General features: G+C 46.0%; 1 protein-coding gene across 2 annotated transcripts in view; it reads right to left on the bottom strand.

Moving 5' to 3' along the window:
• LOC126191148 (monocarboxylate transporter 1-like) overlaps positions 1-20,064 on the bottom strand; it is a 161,313-nt gene that overhangs the window by 12,584 nt on the left and 128,665 nt on the right. For both annotated transcript variants that reach the window (XM_049931902.1, XM_049931903.1), the window contains exons 5-6: positions 18,546-19,022; positions 3,558-3,881 (exon numbers count right to left, since the gene is read on the bottom strand). In XM_049931902.1, coding sequence (XP_049787859.1) covers positions 3,558-3,881; positions 18,546-19,022 — 801 coding nt within the window. The remainder of the gene's footprint in view (positions 1-3,557; positions 3,882-18,545; positions 19,023-20,064) is intronic.

Raw genomic sequence — 20,064 nt, 5'->3', positions numbered from 1 at the left:
GCTCATTGGATGGCAGGGTGGAGGTCTCGTGTTTTCTGGTGAAAACTGTTTCTTTCTCGGTGTCAGTGATAGCCATGTGTTGGTTATGAGTAGGCCAACAGATGGCCTGTTTGCGTGCTACACACGCTGGATCTATACCTGGAGTTATGGTCTGGTACCAGATTTCGTGTAACAGGAAGAGCATTTTCGTGGTCATCCCATGCACTCTGACTGTAAAACCGTACGTCATTCTGGTGATTGGACCTGTTGTGCTGTCACTGATGAGCAGCATCCCAGTGGTGTTTTCCAACAGGATAACGCTCGCCCACACACCACTGTTATAACCCAACATGCTATACAGTGTGTTGACGTGCTGTCTTAGCCTGTTTCCAATAGAGCACATATGGGACATCATCGGCCGACAACTCTAGCGGCATCCACGAATAGAATTAACGGTCCCTGTATTGACCAACCAAGAGTAACAGGCATGAAACCCCATCCCACAAACTGACGTCGGCACCTGCATAATACAATGCATGCACGTTGGCATGCATGCTTTCAACATTCTGCCGGTTACAGCAGCATTTCACATTTTCAAAGGCGTATCTCGCTTGTACACTATTCTGCGATCTTGCAATGTTGATCACTTTCAAATGTTACCGAGACAAATGTATTACCGAAATTTCATTACTCTGCATTGGGAGCTGCTCAGCAACTTTTCCAGCCTAACTAAAATGGTCACCAAGAACAATGGATCTCATCACTGCGCGGAACGGTCAAGTCACATGTGGATCGACATCGATACAAGAATGACGTAAAATTAAACGAAAATGTTGAGGATTTCGAAGCCTATGTCCTAAGGTGCTATGCAGGGGTGAAATACGCTGAAGCGCCAAAGAAACTGGTACAGGCATGCGTATTCAAATACAGAGATATGTAAACAGGCAGAATACGGCACTGCGGTCGGCAACGCCTGTATAAGACAACAAGTGTTTGGCGCAGTTGTTAGACCGATTATTGCTGCTAAAATGGCAGGTTATCAAGATATTAGAGAGTTTGAACATGGCGCTATAATCGGTGCACGAGCGATGGGACACATCATCTCTGAGGCAGAGATGAAGTGGGGAATTTCCCGTACGACCATTTCAGGAGTGTACCGTGAATATCGGGAATGCGGTAAAACATCACATCTACGACATCGTTGTGGCCGGAAAAATTATCTGCAAGAACAGGACCAACGACGACTGAAGGAAATCGTTCAACGTGACTGAAGTGCAACCCTTCCGCAAATTGTACCCTTGATCACTGAACGACACAGGATTACACCTTGCTTGGGCCCGTCAACACCAACAACTGACTGTTGATAACTCTAAACACTTTGCTTGGTCGGACGAGTTTCGTTTCAAATTTTATCGTGCGGACAGACGTGCACGGGTATGGAGACACTCTCACGAATCCATGGTCCCTGCATGTCAACAGGGGACTATTAGAGCTGGTGGAGGCTCTGTAATTGTGTGGGGCGTGTGCAGCTGGAGTGATAAGCGACCACTGATACGTCTAGATACGAATCTGACAGGTGACACGATATGTAAGCATTCTGTCTGATCACCTGCACCCATTCATGTTCACTGTTCATTCCGACTGTCGGGACACGCCACACGTCCAGAATTGCTACAGAGTGGCTCCAGAAACACTGTTATGAGTTTAAACACTTCCGCTGGTCACCAAACTCCCCAGACATTAACATTATTGAGCGTATCTGGGATGCCTTGCAACGTGAAGAGATCGCCACCCCGTCGTACTGTTACGGATTTATGGACAGCCGTGCCGGATTCATGGTGTCCGTTCCCTCCGGCAGTAATTCAGACATTAGTCGAACCCATACCACGTCGTGTTGTGGCACTTCTGTGTGTTCACGGGGACCCTACACGATATTAGGCAGGTGTACCAGTTTCTTTGGCTCTTCAGTGTAACACATGGAGACGCGTAGGTACCTGTGTAAGGCACTACGGCGCCTATACAGATACGTTGGATACACAGTTTTAATACGTAGGTACTTTATGTTCAGACCTTGACATTTGCTAAACAGAGAAACTGTTGGACAAGAATAATCACAGGCACTTATGGACACAGTACATACTAATAGAGGTGGGGTGGTGTATTTATATAGAAAAATGGTTCATATTTCACCTCATGGTAAGAAAAATGAACATAAATAATGTTTATATGGATCGCTATAGGACTGTTATTACGAAGTATGTCCTCCACGGTTAGTAATGAGCATTTGCACCTGTTATTTACCCAGGCTGTTGACCTATTCCTTTGTCAAGGCGGTTTTCACTTTTTTCACAGTGTGGGGACGGGGTGTTCGTTGGGAAATACGTCTACCAACAGCAGCCAAGCATGCTCTAGGGTCCGGGGAGTACACCATTCCATATCTTCACTTTCCAGCGTGTCTGACACCTCAATGGTCCCGTGCGGGCGGGCATTGTCGTGCATAATCCGGAAGTCTTGAACCACCGCATCTCTAAACAGACGAACATGATCGAGAATAATGCCCCTGCAATACTGTTGTACTGTGATGGTACCTTGCGTGAAGATACAGGGTGACAATTACTGAATTATACGGAAAGTGACGTACGTTAGTCACAAACTATAACGTGCACGCACTTTATTCAACGTATAAACGTCACTACAGTTATTCGGATCTAGGTTATGCCATATTCGATACGTCTACCATCATTGGCGGTGATGTGGTGCAGGCGAATAGCAAAATTCTGCGTGACCCGCAGAAGTGTCGGAACATCGATGTGGTCGATGACCTCCTGGATGGTTGTTTTCAGCTCAGCAGTGGTTTTAGGGTTATTGCTGTAAACTTTGTTTTCAATATAGACCCACAAAAAGGAGTCGTATGTGTTCAGATTCGGACAATACGGCGGACCATCGAGGCCCATGCCAGTGGCCTCTGGGTACCCCAGAGCCAGAATTCAGTCCCCAAAGTACTCTTCCAGGACATCATTCTCCTGCTTAGCAAGTGTCAGGCAGTGTACAAGACCACATTTTGAGCTGAGGGACAGAGACTTCACTGACACTTCGTGTAATCTACACAATACTGCGCTAGTTGCGAAGTAATGGCACACATTTTGTCCTGTTATACGTATTGTAATTCTAAAAAGAAGTGTCCATCAAAACCATGCCTGATCACCCGTGGGGTATGCTGAAAATATTACGATGAAGTCAAAAACGTGGTACCGGAATTGTGGCTGTGACGAATGTTTAGTTAGTACATATGAAGCTGCAATTGGACTACCGAGCGGGGTGGCGCAGTGGTTAGACACTGGACTTGCATTCGGGAGGACGACGGTTCAATCCCGCGTCCGGCCATCCTGATTTAGGTTTTCCGTGATTTCCCTAAATCACTCCAGGCAAATGCCGGGATGGTTCCTCTGAAAGGGCACGGCCGACTTCCTTCCCAATCCTTCCCTAATCCGATGAGACCGATGACCACGCTGTCTGGTCTCCTTCCCCAAACCCACCACCACCACCACCACCACCACCACCACCGCAATTGGACTCACCTGAGCGAGTAACTGCACTGAAAACAGATCCGAGGAGGAAGGTAATGCGCGGCCGGACGTGGAACCGGTCTGTGAAGTAGTTGACGCCGAACCGAGCCACGCAGTCGCCGATCGCCCTCATGGTGATGACGAGCGCCGTGTCTGAACGCGTCAGCCCAACGACCCGCTGCAGGTAGAAGGGCAGCAGCAGGGCGTAGTTTATGGTGGCCGTCACCATGGCAGCCGTGCCCAGCATAACGTTCAGGTAGGCACCGCTTCGCAGCAGGTCCAGGTCCATGAACGCCACTGCACGTCGCCATAGTGAACGTTGACCCGGAGATGTCTCTGCAACCGCCGAGTACACGTCTGCATCAGCGCTAAATGCTAATTCAAATCGCTGTGGAGTAGTCTCAGTACACCATTACATCGTACATGCTATATGAAACAAGTACTCAAGCAGTACAAAACTGTAGAAGAACACATAAGTAGACAAAATGGCCTGGGAGTTGAGTGGCTGCATTCTTGTCCTAGCTAACATTTTCAGCCCCACAGAACTTTTGTTGGTGCTGAAAATGATATTCAGCTTTTTCGATAGAATCACCTTTGCGATATACAGGGTGTCTGTTCTAACTAGAGAGAACTAAATATCTAGACAGCGACGTATCGTACGAAAAAAGATGTTCTAGGTGAAAAGGTAATATTGGTGAAGAGGACATCAGCCTGTACTAAAACTGGCCACCTACAATCCACCCTTGCTGTGTGGGCGGGATCAACTTTGCACTTTCAAATTGGAAAGCCCTATTCGTATTGCGTATCGTTTACTCACAGTATTGTTTTCCTTTCGCGGCAGGTGGTTCTGTAATCAACAAATAGCAGGTGTGCCTATATCTGCAGTTCCCCCTAGACGCATTTGATTCTATATTTCATTTACGATGTAAATGTAAACTTTTGTGTTCGAAATTTAGTGGTGAAAATTTGATGGTACAGTAAAATATAGTTAGTCGATTCACTGTCTGGTTATAAACTACATTTAGTGTGATCCGGGAACGTGGTCGTGCGGTAGTGTTCTCGCTTCCCACGCCCGGGTTCCCGGGTTCGATTCCCGGCGGGGTCAGGGATTTTCTCTGCCTCGTGATGGCTGGGTGTTGTGTGCTGTCCTTAGGTTAGTTAGGTTTAAGTAGTTCTAAGTTCTAGGGGACTGATGACCATGGATGTTAAGTCCCATAGTGCTCAGAGCCATTTTTTTTTATCCGGGAAACAACAACGTGGATGTAAATGTTTTCTGTTCCTGTCGGGTTGTTTGATTTCTTACCCCTCACCATTGGAGTACATGATTTCGGTGTCTCCCCTTGCCTCTTACTATTGGGGTGCTTGATCTCAGTGAGTATCCATGGCGAGTATGCCCGTCACTATCATCTCATGGACAATTTTTACCTTACTACAATATAAATGCTTTGTGGTTAGGGCCTCCCGTCGGATAGACCGTTACGCTGGTGCAAGTCTTTCGAGTTGACGCCACTTCGGCGACTTGTTTGTTGATGGGGTGAAATGATGACGATAAGGACAACACAACACCCAGTCCCTCAGCGGAGAAAATCTCCGACCCAGCCGGAAATCGAGTCCGGGCCGTTAGGTATGACATTCCGTCGCTCTGACCACTCAGCTACCAGTGGCGGACGCCTTACTATAATGATTGTGGTTTGTATTCCGCCGGTAGTCGCCTAGCTGCTAGATCGCGAGTTACGGCGTTTGGATGGAAACACACATCGAAATTAGTCACCCTGATGGCGAGGTACGAGAGCGACCACCGAAATCAACCACTTCGATGGTCTGGAGACTGGTGGAATCAACGTCATCGGGAACAGAAGACCGCGTTACCATACAAGTAGTTTATTTGCAAGAAATGTCAGTGTTGTTGTTCTAGTGATCTTCAGTCTGAGGACTGGTTTGATGCAGCCCTCCATCTACTCTATCCTGTCCGAACCTCTTTATCTCCGAATAACTACTGCAACCTAAATCCTTCTGAATCTGCTTACTATATTCATCTCCTGGTCTCCCTCTACGATATTTAACCCCACGCTACACTCAATTACTAAACTGATGATCCCTCGATGTCTCAGAATGTGTCCCACCAACCGATCCCTTCTTTTGGTCAAGCTGTGTCAGAAATTTCTTGTCTCCTCAATTCTATTCAGTACCTACTCATTAGCTACGCGATCGGCCCATCTAATGTTAGACATTTTTCTGTAGCACCTCATTTCAAAAGCTTCCTTTATGTCTTATCGTCCATGTTTCATTTCCATACATGGATACACTCTCAGACAGATACCTTCAGGAGAGACTCTCTAACCCTTAAATTTATATTAAATGATAGCCAATTTCTCTTCTTGAGAAATGCCTTTCTTACTATTGCCAGTCTACATTTTATATCCTCTTTACTTCTGCCATCATCAGTTATTTTGCTGCCGAAATAGCAAAACTCATGTACAGCTTTTGTAAGTAGGCTGCTTAGATTTTTATGTTGGTAACGCCACCTAGCGCTCTGAATGAAAATCACTGACTGTGCTGTCTGCAGTCTGTGGCTGGTTTGCATTGTTGGAATATTTGCTATTGTAGCGTTGGGCAGTTGGATGCGAACAGCGCGCAGCGTTGCGCAGTTTGAGGTGAGCCGCCAGCAGTGGTGGATGTGGGGAGAGAGATGGCAGATTTTTGAGAGCGGACTCTTTCATCAGAAAGAATAAATTTGTAATACTGGATATCATGAACTAAGATATCATATTTATATATATATATGATGACTTTTGAACATTATTAAGGTAAATACATTGTTTGTTCTCTATCAAAATCTTTCATTTCCTAACTGTGCCTACCAGTATTTAGTGCCTTCAGTAGTTAGAATCTTTTATTTAGCTGGCAGTATTGGCGCTCGCTGTATTGGAGTAGTTCGAATAAATAAGATTTTTGTGAAGTAAGTGGTTTATGAAAGGTATAGGTTATTGAAACTTCCTGGCAGATTAAAACTGTGTGCCGGACCGAGACTCGAACTCGGGACCATTGCCTTTCGCGGGCAAGTGCTCTACCAACTGAGCTACCCAATCACGACTCACGCCCAGTCCTCACAGCCTTACTTCTGCCAGTACCTCGTCTCCTACCTTCCAAACTTTACAGAAGCTCTCCTGCGAACACGCCAGGAAGTTTCATATCAGAGCACACTCCGCTGCAGAGTGAAAATCTCATTCTGGAAACATCCCTGAGGCCGTGGCTAAACCATGTCTCCGCAATATACTTTCTTTCAGGGGTGCTAGTTTTGCAAGGTTCGCAGGAGAGCTTCAATTAAGTTTGGAAGGTAGGAGACGAGGTACTGGCAGAAGTAAGACTGTGAGGACGGAGCGTGACGCAGTCTGCTTTCGGCTGCGGTGGGGCGAGGACGTCCGCAGCGCCCGGCCGTGCGCGGCCGTGAGCGCTTGCTTGTGTTTACCTTCTCGCGGCGCGAGTTGTATTTGTTCCAAGTTCAGTGTGACTATGGCACACACATGGCTCCACGATACGATCAAAATTAATTTGCAACCAGACCACGCACGTCCTCGAGCCTATGAAACAGAACAGTTCATACGCGACGATCTACGTTTAGATCCGGCGACTGTCGTCGGAATACCTTTGTCTATAACGGCGAGCGTGGTTTATGTTAAAATGACCAGTGCAGAGGTCTGCGCGACAGTGGTGTCTAAATACTCGAACTCACTCAGATTCAAAGATTCTGACGGGCATATCGGTGCAGTGACGGTGGATCATGCAGGCATGGGCGTAAGGACTGTGGGGTTTTTGAGCTCCCATTCGAGGTCCCAGAGGAAGTTGTCAAGGACGCCTTCCGACCACATGGCAATGTTATCAGCCACGTTGCAGAAAAGTGGCAAACTTTCTCAACGTGTAAGGTCTACAATGGTGTGGTCCGAATTAAACTTAAGCTCAAGAAACATGTGCCGTCCCATTTGAACATCGGAGGTTGTCGTGCTATAATCATGTACGACGGTCAACCGCGTACCTGTCCCGGATGTGGCCAGGACGGTCATGTTCGATTGAGCTGCTTACAACGTAGAATTACGCAGATATCAGTGGGAGACACGGTTTCCCCGACGGGGACGACAATCCTGCCCCTCACGTATGCTCAGACGACGATGCGCACCATAGATGAGGACGAAACGGGCGATCAGACACATCCATCGACGTCAGAAGTACCAAGGGAGGAAGAGGAAGGCTTCCGATGCCAACCCATATGTCGCCCCCTCCACAGCACCAACAGTCCCACGGAATCCAGACGCAACGTAACATTCAGAACGCGATGGACGTGGACGCGAACATTGTCCCGACCGCGGCTTTCCTACGGAAGGTGATACGACGCTGGATTGCCTCCCACATTCGGATACGGATGTCCACGTTCGAAAGCAACGTTCACATTGACGACGCAAGCGACGTCGGCGGACCCCTTCTGACGATTGCCTCCTACACACGGCTGGTCAAGAAGGTGACATCTCATCAGACGGCATGGATGCTGCGCCTGCTGAGGATCTAAGTGGTGTAGACGGTTCACTTGCCCATACTACGAGTGCCCAGTTACTTCTTGCACCACAGATGCTGCAGGTCGCGTCGATGGATGGCGCTCCGTTTACCTCTACCAAAGACGACGTACATGAGAGAGATTTAGGTGCTGATCAGCTACACAGCATCGTGTTGCACCCACTGTGGTCGGACGATGTCGAGGAACTCCCTGGAGAGGGCACGGGTAACGGGGGAAGGGGTGGCATTGGGGATGCCACTCCTAGCGTGAAATACTCGTACTTTGTAACGGGTTTGGTGGGTCCGGCATCTCTTGCGGTTATCTTTGATTGCAATGGCGTCTGCCCTAGGTGAAGAGGCTAGGCAGCACACCTTTCGTCTTGCCACAATCAATATCAACGCGATAAGGGCACCACACAAACTGACAATGCTACAACGTATGCTTGATGCGGCGGACATCGACGTGGCCCTCTTACAGGAAGTATGTGTCGCGAGATTCCCTGACTTCAACGGATATACCGCCCACATCTCCAACGCCTCTTCTACCGGTTGTGGTGTGGCTGTCCTGCTACGGGACGGCTTGGCGGCTACGGACGTACTGTACTTACCGAGAGCAAGAGCCATGGCAGTAACTGTCAACGGTGTACGACTCATCAATGCATATGCCCCTTCAGGATCAGGGAGACGGAGAGGATCGGGCCGGCTTTTTTTTTTTCGGAAGATATTACGCGTCTGTTTATGGGCCGCATAGACGATACGGTGACCGGAGGAGGTTTTAACTGCACATTATCTCCGTCTGATCAGCAGCCACATCACGTCCCGTGTGCGGAATTGGAAATGCTAGTGCGTGACGTCCAGCTGATCGACACGTGGCGCCATATCAATGGCCCACCTCCTGGTTACACCCATTACACAAGTCATTCATCAAGTCGGTTAGACAGGATTTACGTCACAAGCACCCTTTCGACGGCGACGAGAGGAGCAGAGCTCTGGCCCACTGTATTCACCGACCACACAGCCTGTATTTGCACCATTACCCTCCAACCTGCACGTGTGTGGCGCAGTAGGGCCCCCTGGAAACTGAACGTCGCCCATCTGGACGAGCTGCCATGTAAAGGTGCTATCGAAGAGTCGTGGAACGCGTCCTTATAGCGTCGTGGTCGTTACCGATCGACCCTCAGTTGGTGGATTGAATGTGCGAAGCCTGGTCTTAGGCGCACCTTCATGGCTTACGGCCGGGAAGCGGCGGCATGGAGGAGGAGCACGGAAAACTATTATTACACGTCCTACGGGAATGTCTTGCTGTGGAGCCCTCACCTGACAGGCAGATCATAGTCAATCGCGCGAAAGCGCAGCTTGTCTCCTTAGCACGCCATCATTTACAGGGCGCTGTTATACGGTCGCGTGCTCCGGACATGATACAATCAGAAAGGCCATCTATGCACCACGTACTCCTAGAACGCAGCTGGCGCCGTAAGGCGCTGGTAACCGACATGATAACGGACGACGGACGACACGTGGCAGAACAAGCAGATGTAGCAGAAGCCTTCTATGGGCATTACGCTCAACATTATTCAGCAGTGCTCCCTGATATGGCGACGGTAGATACCGTTTCAGCCCATGTCCACGGTACAGTTCCACCAGACATGGTAACGACTTTACTGGGAGAAGTGACAGAAGGGGAAGTGCTCAACGCCATCAAAATCTTTTCGAGGCTGCTATCAGAACGTATTCACGGCACACTATTGCACCCAACAACATCCCGAACTGCGTTATGTCGTTACAGAGATCTCATCTCCCCTGCACGGGTGAGACGTTTGCCGGCAGCCCTGGCGTCTATCGACTTTAGCCAGGCTTTTGACCGTGTGGGCCACACTTTCCTCACGGCCGTTCTACGGTGCATGGAATACCTCGACCCCTTTATCACAGTCTTGACACGCCTTCTGCATGGGGCTACTTCTCGAGTTCTTGTTAATGGAAGTCTGGAAGTCTGACGACACCCATGCCGATCCGCCGATCAGTACGACAGGGATGTCCATTATCAACATTGTTATTTACATTGGCCTTAGAAACTTTGTTGTGTGGTCTACGAGACAGGTTCACTGGGATACAGTTCGGCGGCTCCATCTATCGCTGCACCGCATATGCGGATGATTTGATGATCGTCATACGTGGAGTTGACGATATAGCCGCGGCTTTGGACTGGATTGCAACCTACGGTACAGCTTCTGGTAGCCAAATCAACGTTGACAAGTCTGTCGCCTTGAGCATCGCGATTGGGCTACCGCAGGAACACATTGCCCCATACACTTCAGTGATACTGTCCGCTGATTGGGCTTAGATTTCAAGAACGAAATTCGACGTGCGACGACGCTCAATTATCGACGCCTTCTTAACCAAATTAGGGCCGGAATTGCAAATCAGCGCTGGTGATCGTTCAGCGGGCGTATTATGCCAATGTATACCTTGCGTCCCGCATACCGCATGTCGCCCAAACGCTACCCATTCCGAACCCTTGGCTCGTAGCATTATGGCAGCGCTGTGATACTTCGTCACCGCTGGTATGTTACAAAGATCAGATACGTATCTCTTACCCTCCCCAAGGAAAAAGGTGGTCTCGGCCTAGTTAACGTCCACGACAGGGCCATTGCCCTCTCTGTTAGCTCACATTTATTTCTGCTGCGCCTTTGTCCTACGGGCCTCAAGAGTCTTCTGACGGCGCTACGACCTGCTTCACTAAGAGCACCGGTGCCACTACAGGACATCCCAGCGCCTCTTTTTTATATTGGACGTTTCTATTTAGAACAAAGTTATTGCAGTGTAGCGCTCACGACACCACAAATGGCCACAACTCTACGCCCATATCAGGACATGCTGCAACGCCGCCCCCTAATGTGGTCGAATTAAAATATCCTCACGTACGGTCGTGCGTGGTGTGGAAGACTGTACATGATGCCATGCTTGATTCCGATGTTGTTTCCCAATGGTACGTAGTTGTTAATGGGAAGGTGGTGATGCAAGAACGTCTCTACAATATCCACATGGCAGAATCTCCCAGTTGTGTGGGTTGTAATACAGTAGATTCTGATGAGCACCGCCTCAGCTGTGGAGAGGCGGAACCGGTTTGGCACCTAGTACGGCAGATGCTGGCTTATCTCTTGCGAGTTAGACCGGAGCATATATCTGCACGCACGCTATTGTTTCCGGAAGAGACTTTTACCCCAAGACTCGAACCAACTCCGTCACCTGGATACGTGGACATGCGGTCCATTACCTCTGTCGTGATGGACACAAGAATTTACTTGACTTCTGGCTCTATTTGCAAGAAAGACATCATGCTATTTCCAGGCATACCAGATATCGACAATGCTTCGCAAACTACCTATGGAGTGCCTTTCACAGCTCGCCGTGTAGCTGGACTTCGAGTCTCCGTCCGGCATACAGTTTTAATCTGCCAGGAAGTTTCATATCAGGGCACACTCCGCTGCAGAGTGAAAATCTCATTCTGGTATAGGTTATTGTTAGTCAGGGCCATTCTTTTGAAGGGATTATTGAAAGTCAGATTGCGTTGCGCTAAAAATATTGTGTGTCAGTTTAGTGTTGATCAGAAGAAGTGAAGAGAGAAATGTCTGAGTACGTTCAGTTCTGCTCAGCTGTTTGAAAATCAAATAACGTAAGAGATTTATCAGCACAGTAATTCATAATTTTTTCTAAGGGGAGGTTTCACTTTTAGTGTCTCGTTTCCTAATCTAATTCCCTCAGCGTCACCTGATTTAATCCTACTTCATTCCATTATCCTCCTTTTTCTTTAGTTGATGTTTATCTTATATCCTCATTTCAAGACACTGTCCATTCCGTTCAACAACTCTGCTGTCCTGACAGAATTACAATGTCATAGGTAAACCTCAAAGCTTTCATTTCTTCTCCCTGGACTTTAATTCCTACTCTAAATTTCTCTTTCGTTTCCTTTACTGCTTGTTCAATATACAGGTTGAATAATATAGGAGCTAGGCTACAACTCTGTCTCACTCCCTTCTCAAACACTACTTTCCTTTCATGCCCCTCGACTTGTATCTGACGTCTAGTTTCTGTTCTAGTTGTAAATAGTCTCTGTCTCCCTGTATTTTATCCCTGCTACCTTCAGAATTTCAAAGATAGTATTCCAGTCAACATTGTCAAACGCTTACTCTAAAGCTACAAATGTCAAACGTAGATCTGTCTTTCCTTAACCTATCTTCTAAGATACGTCGTTTGGTCAGTATTGCCTCGCGTGTTCCTGCAAGAAGAACGAGGGCCTTGCTCTCCAGGAACACTTAGAGTTAGAGGAAGGTTTGATATACGGTCGTCTAATACCAGACTAGATGTAAGCAACGGTATTACTTCGTCACAATTTGGTCAGAATTAGTCAAAACCCAATTTTTGGTCCGCCATATTGGTTTAGCCGTTTGAATTTTGGAAATCTAGCTTCAGATTTGTGTCCAGTTATTTCAAATATACGGGTTTTGTTAATATTAATTAATCTCTGTGAAACCACAAAGAGAAAAGTAAACTCTGAAGAATCGAACTCAGACTTCGAGTTGGCACCATAACGTTAAATTTAAGATTACTTCATTGTGGTTCGGTAAAGCTCCTACAACTTTAATGAATTACAGACTGGTGTGATTCATTTTTGATTTTACGTAACTCCCTAGGGGCTACACTGCACGCAGTCTGCTTACTTCAAACTCGCAGGTCCTGGATCAATCCATATTTTCGGGCGCCTTTTTTTGTATTGAAAATCGAGAATAGAGTTGAAAGTACGATCAGTCATAACCCCCAAACAGATTCTTCGTATGTATTTTCACTGTCTCAAAAAATTCCAATATTTGCCTACTTTTTGCTCATTTGAATGAAAACCTGGCCTTAAGTTAGTCGAAAAAGTCGGGGTAATATACGTAAAAATACACTGAAGCGCAAAACGTAACGACGCAAATAACTTTCGCATGCTGTGTCACAGACAAATAACATAACTCCATGAAACTTCAACCATACATACACTGAAAAGCCAAAGAAACTGGTACACCTGTATAATATTGTGTAGAACCCCCGCGAGCACGCAGAAGTACCGCAACACGACGGGACATGGACTTGACTACTGTCTGAAGTAGTGCTGGAGGGAAGTGACATCACGAATACTGCATGGCTGTCCACAAATCCGTAAGAATACGAGGTGTGGTGACCTCTTCTGAACAGCATGTTGCAAGGCATCCCAGATATGCTCAATAACGTTCATGTCTGGAGTTCTTTTTTTAACATCCCATTGACAACGAGGTCATTAGAGACGGAGCACAAGCTCGGGTTAGGGAAGGATGGGGAAGGAAATCGGCCGTGCCCTATCAAAGGAAGCATCCCAGCATTTGCCTGAAACGATTTAGGGAAATCACGGAAAACCTAAATCAGGATGGCTGGAGATGGGATTGAACCGTCGTCCTCCCGATTGCGAGTCCAGTGTGCTAACCGCTGCGCCACCTCGCTCGGTCATGTCTGGAGTGTTTGGCAGTCAGTGGAAATATTTAAACTCAGAAGCGTGTTCCTGGAGCCACCCTGTAGCAATTCGGAACGTATGGGGTGTCGCTGGAATTGGCCAAGTCGGCCGGAATTCACAATGGACATCAATGGATACAGGCGATCAGATAGGATGCCTACGTACGTGTCACCCGTCAGAATCGTATCCCGAAGTATCAGGGGTTCCATATCACTCCAGCTGCACACGCCCCACACCATTACAGAGCCTCTAGCAGCTTAACAGATCCCTGCTGACTTGCAGGGTCCATGGATTCATTGGGTTCTCTCCATACCCACACACGTCCATCCGCTCGATGCAATTTGAAACAAGACTCGTCCGACCAGAGAAAGTGTTTCCAGTCATCAACAGTCCGTTGTCGGTGTTGACGGGCCCAGGCAAGGCGTAAAACTGTGTCGTGCAGTCATCAAGGGTACACAAGTAGGCCTTCGTCTCCGAAAGCCCATATTCATGATGTTTCGCTGAATGGTTCGCACGCTGACACTTGTCGATGGCCCAGCATTAGAATCTGCAGGAATTTGCGGAAGGGTTGCACTTCTGAACACGCGAAGGCAGTAAAACCTTATTATAGGTAAGAACTGAACGTATCTGGTTATTGCACGAATATATTCAATCCTTTTATACAAAGTAACTCATTTTTTTTAAAATTAGTAACTGCATGAAAATGCAACTATGAAGAAATTAATTCGGTACAAAACTCGAATCATCTAATAGAAAATATATTACTAATCAGTAGCTCTGAATTCAGAATGGCTGGGTTTCGACGCTAAAAGTAAAACATCAGACACGGAATGACTATTTTTCAGATGACGTGTTTCGGAATTTATCCACCAACAAATTCCTATAGCGATTGCTGCACGCAGATACGGTGTTCCAAGCTGTATGTGAAAAACATTCGTAGACTGTTTCACATACAACTTGAAACGCCACATCTACTTGCATAAATCGCTCATGGATGTTTGATGACGGATAAATTCCGAAACACGTGATATGAGCAATAAAGTCGCTCCTTGCAAGGTGTTTGACTTTTAACACTGGGACCCAGTCAGCTTGAAAGCAGAACTACTGGTTATAATAATGGTCGCCTGCCTCCTGTGTGACTTTACGTCACACTTATATTAAATGAATTACTGTTTTGTTTGTAGATTTTAAACAGTATTATTCATCAATACAACTGTTTCACTTAAAAATAGCACATTTCCATTCTGTATCAAATTTCAGTTTCATAGACCTGTAATTAAAATAATGAGATCTTATTTTTGTTAAAATAATTAATGAGTACTTTACTTTGAATTTCCACTTGTTAACAAATGTTAAATTAAACTAGAAATTTTTAAAAAAGCTGTTATTAGCCTACCAATACAGTATCTTTACGGCGTACCTTAAGCTGCCAACGATTATTTTAATAGAGTGAGAATATTTTGTGTTTCACAGTGCCGAGATATCTCCCAATCTTCAAAGACGATTTTTTTCTATTTTTTCCGAGAATTTTGTGGAACTGTGTATTGTCACAAAGTATCAACCGATTGAGCGCTGACGTTTCCTGCCTGAGAAACGTCAGTTAAGAAACCATTAGTTGTTCAGACATATATTCTTATATTTCTGTTTGTTACACGTCGACCACACGAGTCTGTGACAATGGATCCTGCGCTTATCTACGGACGAGGCATTTGGCAGTGCAGGTCATTATTAGCAGCCAGCCGAAGGCCAGAGTCTGGGAAGTGGCGGCGATCGCAATATCAATAACATCGATTATTGGAACAAAGCAATTTCCTAAAAAGATGAAATGGTCAAAAGAATCTCGTCGCCAAAAGCATGATGTCCGTAGGGCTGGTGCTTGAGTTCTGAGGCAGAACGCAGCCACTGACACTGGAATTATTGTTCTATTCCTCTTTGAAATTCACATGCAAGTCTTGATGTATGGTAATTATCGAAGTAAACTTTGTGATTTACATTCTCTAGTACGTTCCAGCATAATTTAGCAACCACAACAAGATCAAGAGCCGCAAGATTCTTATGCCATTCGTGTTCACGTCTTGCATACATTTCCACATTGTAGGCATACCCACATACACCACATAATCATATTTATGTGGTTTACCTGGCATAAACAGATGGTGCCTGGCTTTAATAGCATACATCTGTTCATCTATAGTCAATGACTCTTCCGTTGGAATTGAACCAAATCTTTCATTCAGATATATAAAAATACATCGCATCTATTTCTGGCTGTCTTGTGTACCGGTATTTGATAAATTGTCTAGGAAGTACAAGAAACACCTCGCTAGCTGAAATTTGTTGATAGTAATACCGTCTTATACAATTAATGGGCGTACAACACTTCAGAAACACATTCTCATATAGTTCAATGCTACAACAGAAGAGAGAATACAGACACCTAAAAAACTTCGAAATATCTTCTACAGTAGCATTGCAGGTCTTAGCCAAATTCATTTGGATACTATAAAGAGTAGGTTCTCCCGATATCAACTCCAAAATGTCTGGAGGAAATATAAAACGAAGTCATGCCGTTATATGTCATCTGGTAAAGCTTCTCTACATGGTTCACCTCTCCTTTCTTCCACAATACATTTCATATTTCGTTTGTCTGTACTGTACTTAATGTCTTTCTTTGCACAGATATTCCTGGAGAACATCCACTTGTTGCAACTGAAGTTCCTGCCATAGCGACTGAGCTGTCTGCATTCACTGACTTCCCAACAACCATCACACTCTTTTGAAGTCAGACATAGACTGCGTAAACATTAAGAGAAGTTTTCATTTTGGTTTTTCAAGAATTCATTGCCATTGTCACAAATTTCATATTCACAACCAACTTCCATCTTCAATTTCACTTTGTAAAAGCTGACACAAGTTTATCTGGTCTGGAGGTCAGCTCTGAGGTATGACTTCAGGGGGGAGAGTTACGTCTGTACTAAGACAACACTGTGGAGGTTCGACTTCCGTGGAGAAAGTTACTTCAGCACGGAGACGATACTGAACTACTCTATACTGGAGCAGTACAGCAGCTCGACTACAGCTTCGTAAGAACTGGGTAAGAACTCGCACGAAGTCGACTGGTGACGAACTGGTTGAGGTGCAGTCGGCTGTTCTCTTCACACTTCTGATCCACACAAAGCGCGGATGGCGGCGTCAGCGCAGGGGGCGTTGCTGCCGTGCCGTCAGCGGTTGGGCGATGCCGTTCGCTGTAACTGTCGCTATCGGATTACGGGAGAACCTCTGGTGCCTCAGAGTCTCCAACGATAGCCCAATTTCTGGCAGCGACTGGTTACGATCCGCTTAATATACGTTCAGCCACATCTGTACGAGCTTCTATCAAGTTATCATCATGTCCTTATCGAGTTGTTATGAAGTTAAAGTATTCAATGTGTTGACATTTTTGTAAATAAATCACGAATACAAGACCTGGATGAAAAAAAAAAGTTATTTGAATTGTAGTTTATTCAATAAATTTTGTAGAGTTTTTCAAGATTCTGAAGTCTACTAGTGTGCCACAGTTAACAAAAGGGAAGTGACGTTCAATTGTTAATTTTCACTCTGAAAATTAATACGAAAAATATTGGAAAAAGATAGTAATAGACTCCAGGTATTTCGATTTCATTGCGCTCAACTACTATGAAAATTTGGAGTCAGAAGTTTTTAAGAACCACGAAAAATATTGCAGTGCTGTTCTAAGTCGCATAACGAATCGTCGCCAAGATAAAATTTAATTGAAACACGAAAGTTCAGATCTTAAGAAACAGCTGGCAAACCTGATATTGCAGGGGTATTCATTTTGCCAATTTTCTATTAGCAATAAAAACAAAAAAATAACCGTATTTTTAGTGGAATAACGAAAAAATTTCTTGTCTATGTTTTCGTTAAAAGCCTTTGAAATAATGGAACACCACTAGAAAGAAATATGCATAACGTAAAATTTTGTGAGAGACCAGGATCCAGAATAAGAAACATGATCCCAGACAGGTTCTGTATGCTGGGCGCAGCTGCTTCGCCTGTCTACCACGCGATTTCGTAAACGTCTGTATGGCGACGCCTCTTGATAGCTCTGCAGGCGGCTATCGTACTCGCCTACAGCCGTTTGCGCTTTGCATTTGAAAGCTGTCAAAAGCGCTGCCAGGTGTCAGGCATTTCCTTAAGCTGACTCGACTGTAGGAGCGTCTTAGTAGCAAAGAATTAAGATACATTACTAAAACTACATGTATGATGCGGCAAGTTTCAGATGCCTCGGTGTTTACGACGTCATATCTGTTGAACTATCTGTCGTACAGCAATATAATTGTTTAAGCATATTCACCGTCATATATGGATACTGTCTGCGAAGTATGTTGTGAATGGAGTGAGTAGGAAAGAAGAAACAAATTTGTACCTCATGCATAATGGGACAGTTTTCCACGCATTTGTTGTTTATGGCGTGGTATCTCATGAACAATCATTAGTAGGTGTTTCTTATCCCCACAGCAACTGTTGCCTGACAGTGTTGGGTAATTCCAGAATGAAATTTTTCACTCTGCAGAGGAGTGTAAGGGATGTGTGTGCCAAGTTTGATCGAAATCGGTCCAGTGGTTTAGGAGGAGATGTTGAGACACACACACACACACACACACACACACACACACACGACATTGCTATTGGCGACACAGTTTTGCGTGTGACTGATATTATCATACGGATTCTTATTCATTATAATTGAACAATATTTAAGTATAATGTTCGGCAGCAACACTGCAACTGCTTTTGGAAATAGATGTCCCTGCACTCGGCTTCAGATTATTCGTGCACCAGTAAAATCGAAGAGGGCCAGTCCCCTTGTGGATACAACAAGCAACTTCATACAGTTGACTGAGTTATCATCTTACTGGCGTGGTGCTCACCCTCTTGGTTGACATTTCCATCCTCTTCGCTGGTGACAGGCCGCCGCCTGGCGCGGTCATCAGGTACCGCGTCACTCACATCCCCGAACTCAGAGGTGGCCAGTGAGGCCGATGAGGTGCGCCGCCTCGTCCTCCGCTCCTGAGGATTCCCAGCTTCGGTACCAGACTTGTCCGCACCTTCCTGGACTTCACCCTGCAGCGGCCTCAGCTCGCTGGCGATTGGTCTGCGCTTGGCGTGCCACTCGAGCGGATGGAAGAGGAGGCTGCCCAAGGGCCCATGCATCGACACGCCACTGAAGACCAACATGGCGCCGAGGAAGCCGTAGTTGTCGAGCAGCAGCCGCACCACGTGCGGCATCACCATCAGGACCACGTTGCCGCCCGCCATGGACAAGCTGACGGCGCGCCCGCGGTACTTCACGAAGTAGGCCTTGACGGCCAGGAAACCAGACGGTGCGACGAGACCGCTACCCAGACCTATGCAGAAGAATAGCAATTAAAACACGAGTCTGATGCGCCACGGAGAACAGGGTTGTTAAAAAAAAAGCACGAGCTAGGTTGGGCAGGAATAGGGGAGGGACATAAGCTGTGGCCTTTAAAGAAACTACGACAAAATGTACATGGTGTTTGAAAAAGATTAATCCAGTTTCATGAGACTGTCATCTGTCTGAATGAAGATAGGAACTAGAGATAAATTTTAGCTTAAGCATAGCACTACGAAGTATTTTTTATTTTAAAAGAAACAATCATGCACATACAGTCTTGGCATAACTCTTCATTTTCTTTGGGCCTTTGTCTCACTTCAGCACGGGTGCGACCTTGTTACAATGGATTTTGCGATATTAGTGTCAGAGGGTGGCCAGATGCTCTTCCTGTCGCCACCCTATACCGCCCACCCCCACCACCCTGGGACGGAAATAGTGAACCCCAGCTGTATCTAGTTTAAGACATGAAATAGTGCGAACGTTTTGCAAATGTCTGCGAGTCGTGTAACTGAGGCATTCACCTAGTGGGATGTGGAAAACAGCCTAAAAACCACATCGAGGCTGGCCAGCACACCGGCCCTCGACGTTAATGCGCTGGGCGGATTCGAACTGGGACCAGCGCGCCTAACCGGGTCCAGGAAGCAACGCATTATCGCCCTGGGCTAACCTGGCGGGTGCATAGCGCTAACACTTAAAGAATATATTACGAAGTATAGATACGTTACGTCAGCGGCAATGTGTTGACCTCTGATACTTCAATTTTTTGCTATGTAGACAAATACTCCCGATGAGATATTCCTAATTCAAGAAAGTTAAATCCCCCTGTAAAGCCATATTAAGATAAGACCAAAACCCTGACATTATCTTAGCATTTACTCAAACAAAATCCCTTTATCATAAGTAACATTTACAGTCATTAGGCCAACAACACAGGTAAAAAAGAGAAAGTAGAACGAAAGACGAAAATAAGTGAAGAATGTTGGAATAGGAACAGTAGGAAAAGTGAATGAAATGGAGATGCAGATACTTAGAAG

This window comes from Schistocerca cancellata, chromosome 6 (genome assembly GCF_023864275.1).
Source record: "Schistocerca cancellata isolate TAMUIC-IGC-003103 chromosome 6, iqSchCanc2.1, whole genome shotgun sequence".
NCBI classification, from domain to species: domain Eukaryota; kingdom Metazoa; phylum Arthropoda; class Insecta; order Orthoptera; family Acrididae; genus Schistocerca; species Schistocerca cancellata.
The sequence above is the reverse complement of the archived record's forward strand: the minus strand, read 5'-3'. Positions and strand labels throughout refer to the sequence as shown.